Source organism: Durio zibethinus, chromosome 18 (assembly GCF_047325235.1).
Source record: "Durio zibethinus cultivar Kanyao isolate XHJ-2024 chromosome 18, ASM4732523v1, whole genome shotgun sequence".
Classification (NCBI taxonomy): Eukaryota; Viridiplantae; Streptophyta; class Magnoliopsida; order Malvales; family Malvaceae; genus Durio; species Durio zibethinus.
The window spans coordinates 788,159-797,108 of record NC_143179.1 but is presented as its reverse complement, the minus strand read 5'-3'; the positions used below and the strand labels follow the sequence as shown (position 1 = coordinate 797,108).

General features: G+C 33.2%; 2 protein-coding genes across 4 annotated transcripts; one reads left to right on the top strand and one right to left on the bottom strand.

The window, feature by feature from the left end:
* The first annotated feature begins 951 nt into the window (after positions 1-951).
* Positions 952-6,454, top strand: LOC111298874 (disease resistance protein At4g27190-like). 3 transcript variants are annotated; one of them, XM_089746906.1, is made up of 4 exons: positions 953-1,317; positions 1,420-1,474; positions 1,851-4,793; positions 6,291-6,454. In XM_089746906.1, the coding sequence occupies exons 3-4, from the start codon at positions 1,861-1,863 to the stop codon at positions 6,298-6,300; spliced, it is 2,943 nt and encodes a 980-aa protein (XP_089603032.1). In that variant the 5' UTR covers positions 953-1,317; positions 1,420-1,474; positions 1,851-1,860; the 3' UTR covers positions 6,301-6,454. The 3 variants fall into 3 exon arrangements, with proteins under 3 accessions (XP_022749331.2, XP_089603032.1, XP_022749333.1); XM_022893596.2 differs by lacking the exon at positions 1,420-1,474 and having other exon boundaries at positions 952-1,317; XM_022893598.2 differs by lacking the exon at positions 953-1,317 and having other exon boundaries at positions 1,383-1,474.
* Positions 6,455-7,251: 797 nt separating this feature from the next.
* LOC149513588 (uncharacterized) lies at positions 7,252-8,081 on the bottom strand. Its single transcript, XM_089747787.1, has 2 exons — positions 7,705-8,081; positions 7,252-7,588 (listed from the first exon to the last, which is right to left on the bottom strand). The coding sequence occupies exons 1-2, from the start codon at positions 8,079-8,081 to the stop codon at positions 7,252-7,254; spliced, it is 714 nt and encodes a 237-aa protein (XP_089603913.1).
* Positions 8,082-8,950: the final 869 nt, after the last annotated feature.

Genomic DNA, 8,950 nt, shown 5'->3' with positions numbered 1-8,950 from the left:
GAAGGAGAAGTTTAAAATTTGGTAGATATATCTTACATTTTTTATCTTTCAATTTTCTTATTTGTGAGGTCAAAAGACGGTGATTTGATTGAAATAATTAATAATTGATGATATATTTACATAAAACTCAAGAATGATTTACGTAAATAATTTTTAATCATATTTAATGATCTTAAATAAATGTGAGTAGTATTTAATAATTTAAATAAATTAAATATTAAATAGTTAACTTTGAAATGATTATCTTAATTGAATGTTAGTAAAATCTTAGATGAATCATTCCTTTAATAATAAACAAACCATTTTCTTTAAGATAAATGACGTGGTTATTTAGGCAACCTAATGACATAGTTATGTTGATCAAATTTTGACAGGTAAACATAACATAGGCATAACAAGGTACTCATGCAATCCACACTACATTCTACGAGAAGATTAACCATAAGTGCTTTAGCATGCAAGCTTGATTCCATGTCAGTTAATCTTTTAGTCTTAAGCTTCTTTATGATTTTGGACTACTTATAATATGACATTTGACTCTCACCCCTTTACTGTGTGACTACCTTTTCAGAAATAGCTTGAGTATAACTGTATTACTTTTTTTATGACCTTTTGAGGAAGTATGAAAGTTATTATCTGTCATAGATTCGAATTGTGTTCTTAGGATATCCATTATTTGTATCCGATTATAAACAATAATTCTTAATTTTATATATTGTATTTATAAATTATTTATTATTAATAGAATACTTTTTTTAATATTATTAATATAATACTTAATTAAATTAATTCATTAAATGTTCTAGTTATAGTTTTCTAATTTTAAATTGTTTTTTATGAATTAAATTTTTAATAATATTATTTAAACTCAATTTTAAATATAAATTTAAATGTCAAACTTTGATAAACAAGTATTTAGTAGGTTCGAATAATTAAGGACTATTCTACAATTATATAAATAAGGCAATGCCCTTTGATTGACTTGAACCAGCGATGCCAGTCGGAGCTCTGAGTTGGGGATGGTGACGCTTGCAAAAGCGCGTGTCAGGCGTTTGGGAGTCCCTAATATCGTTGCAGTGGCGTGTATAGCACACCCATCACGTGTAAACCGTCGATTTATTCTACGATGTTAAGGCCACGTCTCCGAGATCCTACAGCTATGCATACGATGATGCTACAAGCACATTCACATAAACTTGAGCAGGTTATATCTGCCCTGCCCGGCCCGGCATTAACACCGCCCAAGTCAAGTTGATCTTTTTATTTTCAGCTTCTTAAATTATTTCTCATCTTTTGGCGGAAGGCACTCAGACAAAGGTATATTCATCTTCTTTAATTTAATTCTCAATCTTATTTACCTATTTTTTTACAAAGGTTTTTTCCCACTTGCAGTCGCTTTTCTACTTACTATTTTTGCAGAAAAAATTCAGATAATCAGTCTCCTGCAACTTATTCTGTTTTTCCTGTTTTATAGGTATATCATAATATCTCAAGCAAGCTTTCCTTTTCTTTAAACATCAGTGCCATTTGAGAATAATATGACTTCATCTTTGTTGTCAGTTATGAGTTTTAGGGAATTTCACATTAGGGCAATGGGGAGAAAACTATTTGAGTTTGCTATCATGACAACATATATAAATATATATATTTATATAAATAATTAAAGTCATAAAAAGTATAAAGAATTTTTGTGAAATTTTTATGAGGTATCCAATTTAAAAATAATTGGAAGTAGGTGGAGAGTTAATTCTTGATCCTTTCTACTTTAGATAGAGTTGTTTCTTCAAAATTTTGCATATCAATTACCTTCTCAAATGAACTGGTGTTGAACATTTTTTTAACACTGACAGGTTTGCGTACATGGAGGTCTTAGGATCAATCCTAGAAATTGTAAGAATCATATGGGATCCAATTGGAAAATGTTTCAAGTATCATCGAAGTGTTGAAAAATACATGATGATTCTCCATAAAAAAATGGAAGAATTAAACAGCAGGAGGGAAGACATAGAATCAAGATTGAACATAGAACTTCATTCAGGTAAAACATTGAAGAAAGAAGTCAAACTTTGGTTAGACAGTGTCCAAAAGGTTACTTCTGAACTACATACCATTAGTCAAGAAGTTGGAGAAAGGAAATATCTATCTCGTGCACATTTAGGGAAGAAGATCAGTTTTAAGATTCAGCTAGTGGAAGAACTCCATCAAAAGGGTGCTTTTGGAGACAGGTTAGTAACTGATGCTCCGCCAGGCAATAAAGACATATTGCCAACAACAGAATTAGTTGGTGAAACTACGGTTAGAAGTAAAATAGAAGAGATATGGAATTGCTTGATGGATGATAATTATCGGAAGATTGGAGTTTATGGAATGGGTGGAGTGGGGAAAACAACAATGATCAAACACATCCATAACAAACTCATCAAAGAAACTAACAAGTTTGACAATGTAATTTTGGTGTCTGTATCAAAATCCACTAGTGTTACTCAATTGCAAGATAAAGTAGCCCATGCACTAGGGGTTTGTATGTCGGAAAATGAAAGTGAAATGATAAGGGCTGCTGAGTTATTTGCAATGATGGGAACAATGAGGAAGTATATTCTAATTTTAGATGATGTTTGGGAAGAATTTCAGCTTGAGGATGTAGGAATCCCCGAACCAACTGCAGATAATGAAAGCAAGTTCATTTTAACAACCCGATTGGCTGATGTTTGTTTCAGGATGGGATGTAAAAGAATCAAAGCTGAGCTTCTTACAGAAGAAGAAGCTTGGACCTTGTTTGTGGAGAAAGCTGGTTGTAATATTATTTCTCCTCACATAAAAGCGATTGCAAAAGAAGTAGCAAGGGAGTGTGCTTGTTTACCTCTTGCTATTGTCACAATTGCTAGAAGTATGAAAGGCGTCACTGAATCTTGTGAGTGGAGAAATGCACTAGAAGAACTAAGAGATTCGACAAGGGGGCATCATGACATGAGAAGGGTGCTTGAGCAGCTGAAATTTAGCTATAATCACTTAGATGATGAGAAACATAGACATTGCCTTCTTTATTGTGCACTTTACCCTGAAGATTTGGATATTGGAAGAAAGGAGTTAATAGAGCGTTTGATTGCAGGGGGAGTAATAGATGGAATGAGTAGCAGGCAGGCAGCGTTTGACAAAGGTCATGCTATGTTGAACAAACTTGAAAAAGCTTGCCTTTTGGAATGTGTTACGGACAAGAATGAGAATAATAAACGGGTGAAGATGCATGATTTGATTAGGGACATGGTCCATCATGTCACTGACATTAGTTCCCATTTAATGGTAAAAGCTGGGTTGCATTTGAGAGAAATTCCAAATGAGACATATTGGACAGAGGATCTTGAGATGGTTTCCTTAATGCATAATTACATATCAGAAATCCCTTCTAATGCATCTCCAATGTGTCCCAGGCTCTCGACCTTGTTACTTTCATCAAATCATTGTTTGAGAAGGATCCCAGATCCCTTTTTCTTGCACATGGGCACCCTTCAGGTTCTTGACCTATCTGATACTAGCATTGAAGTTCTGCCAAACTCCATCTCCAAGTTAGAGAAACTCACTGCCTTATTGCTTAGACGGTGTGCAAGGTTAAGGTGTGTTCCACCATTGGACAAACTCATTTTTCTGAGGAAGTTGGACCTCTGTCATGCTGGAATCAAGGAAATTCCACAAGGCCTAGAAATGTTGGTCAGTCTAAGATATCTTAATCTTTATACACCACATCTGGAGTTCTTACCCTGTGGGTCTCTATCCAAACTCTTAAACCTCCAAGTGCTTATAACGTATGGGGCATCAAAGACTTTAAAGGTTAAAGGGGAAGAAGTGGCAGGTTTGAAGAAGCTGGAAATGTTTTCAGGCCAGTTCTACAGTATGCAAGATTTTAATAGATATGTCCATTCTATTAGTACTAGAGGTCGAGAACCACATATGTACTCTATCCGAGTGGGTGAATCACATGCTGTGACAGTTGAGGAAGAACAGGAGTCTTTTGGGAAACATGTAAAGTTAGTTAAGTGCTTCATTGGGAGAGGACACGATGAGCTTTGCCTTCCAAATGGCATTCAGACTCTAGATATGTATGACTGTCATGGTGTTGCTAGTTTATGTGAAATTTCTTCATTGAACAATGCAACTGACCTGAGGTCCTGTGAAATCACCAAGTGTGCTGATGTGAAATGTGCATTCCAGGCCTCCTCAAGCATCCCACTTCAAAGCTTGGAGTCGCTACGACTTATAGATTTGCTGAACTTTGTTTCCCTAAGCTACAAAGTAGGAGCTGTAACTCTTCCCGATGGCACCTTTCGTAATCTCAAAAGCTTTCTTATTAGTCGGTGCCCAAACATTATCAGGCTGTTCACTCCCAGTTTGCTACTGCAGCTTCACAACCTTTCAGTTCTTGAAGTTTCATTTTGTCCTGAAATGGAGGAGATAGTTGCGAAGGAACATGAAGAGGATCATGGCGAAAGCATTAATGAGGACACAGCAACAACAAATCATCCAATGTTAAGGCATTTGTTTTTCTGTGAACTACCAAAGTTGAAGAGTATCTATGTGGGAATATTGCGTTGCGAGTCTCTCCAAGTAATTGAAATATATGGGTGTCCAAGGCTAAACAGACTTCCTTTCTCTCTATATCTAGTTCCCTCAAACCTTGAGAAAATCTCAGCAACAGAAGAATGGTGGGAATCACTAGAGTGGGATCAACCAAATGCAAAGAGTGCCTTTCAACCTTTTTTTAAAAATTGCTTGCCACATCGGATACGGTTCAGAAACAGGTATCACTTTCTTTCAATTTCTATTACCAAGACAAAACTTATGATGTTTCTCTAGGAAGCACGGATACGACTACACGCTAATATGATGTTTTTGAAATATTTAGGACACGACACTGCAAGGATAGGACAATAAAAAATATGTTAAATATATTATATATTTTAATTAATTCAATTTCATACATAAATGATTTTTAGTTTTATTTTTCTTATAAAATCCTTCTCTTTTAAAATTTTTAAGCAATTAAACTAATATTTTATTATTAGTGTTAATTTTAAATAATTTAATTTCATCAGCAAATAATTAAATATTTTTAAATCATATATCTTAATGCTCACTCATAAATTTTAGTTAAACAGAAGCCTAAAAGATATCTTATGCTTTTGGGGTAAAGTAAAAATAATTAAAATGTAATTTGGGCCTATTTCTTGTACAAACCATAAAGCCCAAATCATAGTAAAAAAGCCCATTCTGCCATACATAGGTAGCGCCGCAATTTTTTTTTAATTCTTTCTTTCTTCTTCTTATCTAGGTTTACAATTTAATTCGAATTCATCTGTTTCGACCCAATCCTACCCAAAAGGTTTTTTTCTTTTTTTTTTTTTTTAAATTAAGTTTTGGATCAGGTTTTAAAAAAAAATGGGTATCAGGTAAACTTATCCTGAATTGGTATATATATAAAATATTTTTTATTATTTATTTAATTATTTATTTATATTTAAAAGATAATATTTTATATTAAAAATAATTTATTAATTTTAAGTTAAATTGATTATGATTTTATATACGTGTAAGTTGGATCGAGTCGGATATAAAAAATAATATTTAATTATCAAGTTAGATTGAATTTTAATATTTATTATATAAAATCGAGTTAAATTTAAATGAATAAAAATCTTTTTCATCAGACTTATTGCTATTTTTATTCTGATTTCTTTTTTTTCTTCCATTTCTTCTTCGTCTTTTTCATTGTTTCACGAATGTCTATATTTCTCTTTCTTTTTCGTGATTTTTTTTGAAAAGTGTCTATTGCCTTGTCCAAGCCGTGCCCGATTACAAAATCAATACTTTCTTCGTTCCAAATTATTTAGGTATTGTTGATTTTTACTAAAATAAAAAAAAAGTCTTTGATTTAATATATTTAATATTAAAATTAAAATTTTATGATTTTTAATGTTAAAAAATAAAAAATATATAAAAATAATTTTAAAATATAAAAAAGTAAAAATTTTAAATGTTTAAAAGGGACATAATTTTAAGATATTAAAAAAAAAAAAAGAAAAAAGGATAGAAAGTAAAATGAAAGGAATTTTTAAAAATTTTTTTATCGTATCCAGCCGAATCCGATACATATTTCGGTATGTTTAAACCGTATTGTTGTCATACACTGATGTAAAGGATTCAGCGGTGTCCATGCTTCCTTAGACGTTTCGTTTCTCACTTTAATGCACTTTGAGAATACTTTTATATAATTTGATCATACAATTTCTTTCTGTCAGGAGCATATGACAAAGGATTTCTCTTTTCATTGAATCTGCAACTTTTGGATCGAATTGCTTCTGTCTTGTTGAATGATATTGCTTCTGTACTTGTATATGGTCATATTATTTTCTTAGCTTTGATAAGCACAAAGATATACAGGTACATTTGTCATTGTATCAAATTTCGGTCTTGATTATTTGTATGTATTGATTAAGCTTCGTAGTTATGTGCTTTCATGAACAATAGGTAATATGCAGTGAATTTAAAGTTTTTATAGGTGTGTCGCTTATAATATATATATAATTTTTTTTATAAATTTATCAATTTTATGAACAAAAATAATATTTAATGTAAATTTTAAATTTTTTTTTTTTTTCAAGTTTTAAAGTGCTAAAAAATTTTAAAATGTTTAGAAGAAAAATCTTTAAATTTGATTATTTTCTAATTTTGGGTACACTCATAAAAGGTGGATCGTGGTAATATCTGCTTCCTGAAACATTTGCTTTTTATCTATTAAATCAGGAGCTGATTTATTTTTTTGAAAAATTGCAATTTTAATATTTATTGTACTACAAATCTCTCAAATACGACGGTAATAGTCATCGGTGGAGTACCTTTGTGGGAGAGCGTTTTGGATCACCTCTCAAAAATAAAAAAATAACAAAATTTAAAAGAAAAAATTTTGGGACACTTTCAAAAGTATTTTTTTAGACAGCCTAAAAATTGAAAATTAAAAAATTTGAAAAAAAATTCGCCTTTTACAATTTTTTCTTGAATAAAATTGATAAATTTATATATATGTATATATATATATATAGATATTATAAATAGACATTTCAAAAAGAAAAATCTATGAATCTGTTACTGTTACTAATGGGATGATGGCATTATTTGTGAAGTAGGTTTTAAGAATATGACCATCCATTTGCAGGCAGAAATAAAAAAGTTTTTTTTTTTCCTAGAAAAGAGTACTTTCATTCATGAATCAAAGTTTGCATTAGAATTAACAATATGTTTAACCTGATTGGGACATTCTTCAACCCAGGTAGTGGTTTCATGCAAGCCTATCCCTAGTTTAGCAGGACAATGTGCTGCTTTGTTACAATCTCTAATGGTGTGGACTATCTTATCATTGTGAAATTGTTGAATCTTTATTCGCGCTTCCTCTATCAGTGTACCAACAGGGGAGAAATTTGACATTGTAGTTAAGCTATCTCCTTCTAGTGTCACATCTGCAAACCCCATTTCCTTTTCAAAGTCCACTGCACTCAGCGCCCCAATGGCCTCTATGGTTAGAGGATTTGTTATCCACGGCCTACCATAACCAGTCCATCAGAGTTTCTTATTATCACTACGCCCCCTCTCCTTTGAGTTGCGCTCACCGCTCCATCGGAGTTGATTTTGTACGTGCCTATAGGAGAAGGTTCCTACTTCTGGTTCCTTTTTATCTGCTGGCCAAAGGATTGTTGTTGAGCAGAGTTGAAATCTTGCCGGTGTTGTTTGGCAAAACTCACTGAAGTTGTGTGGTTCCTCCTCTGCCCACCATGGACTTCACCATTACTGGTCACCCAGGCAGCAATGATCAAGAGCTGTCTCTGCTCTCTTGACCGGTCTTCCATTAACTTCCTTGCCCATTTTGTTATCTGCAGATTTTCCTTTGCTCCATCGTCCCACAGGAATCCTAATTGCCTCCAGACCTCTTTCGCCAGTGGACAATCAAAGATTGCGTGAGACACTGTTTCCTCATCTCCTTCACAACTTGGGCATGTGTTATTGACTTGCAATTTTCGTTTGGATAGGTTCTGCATTACAGGGAGAATCTCTTTTCACGTTCTCCACACGAATACTTTCATTTTTGTTGGGACCTGTGCTGACCACATAATGGACCATAAGGTTGTTCTATCCCATCCCTGTTGGCTTGTTGCTCCTCTACTACCATTTGCCTCTGTTGAAATACATAGCATTTTAGAAGCGCTCCTAACAATAAACTCACCAGAATTTTCGAGCCTCCATATCACCTTATCTGGCACGCCAATTTTGCTGAGCGAGATGGTGCACACTGCCTCTGCCACCTCTGCTGGAAATCTTTCGTGGAGCGCTTCCCAGTTCCACTATCGTGATTGCTCATCCACCAAAGTTGCAACCCTTTCATCCTCGTCCCATCTACCCCTTGCCAAGTTTGGATTGAAATTTACATTAAAGGGCGTCCAATTACCTTTCCAGATGCGCATAGTTCTCCCTCTCCTATTCTCCACCAAGCACCTTGTTAGAGAATACCTTTTGTAGCCCATACATTTCTCCACGTTAAGGAAGGATAGGTTCCCAAGTTGGCTTCCAAAAAAGATCTTCCAAGGAAATAAAAAGCTTATTTGTTCTTCTGCTTGAAGATTTAAAAAAAAAAGATTTTATCTCCTACTAAAATAATCAGAAAAGGAAAGTGTAAATGATTTAGTTGTGTTGTTTATTTATTATCCCCGGCATTCTATTATGTTTGTCTTATTGATTTTTGGATCAAACCTCCTTATGTTTGCTTTTATTGATTTTTGGATCAGATGAAACTTAATTTGATTATTATTTTAATAAAATTTAAATGTATTATAAATATTTTTAAAAATAATGGTAGGACGAATGATTACAATGAGTACAATATCATTCGACCAATAAACTAATTTGATGC

Excerpts from the sequence above, each read along its gene's own strand:
- LOC111298874 (XM_022893596.2), top strand. The coding sequence starts at position 1,861 with ATGGAGGTCTTAGGATCAATCCTAGAAATTGTAAGAATCATATGGGAT.
- LOC149513588 (XM_089747787.1), bottom strand. The coding sequence starts at position 8,081 with ATGCAGAACCTATCCAAACGAAAATTGCAAGTCAATAACACATGCCCA. Across the intron at positions 7,589-7,704 it reads CAGATAAAAAGGAACCAGAA|GCCGTGGATAACAAATCCTC; the intron begins GTAGGAACCTTC and ends TGGTTATGGTAG.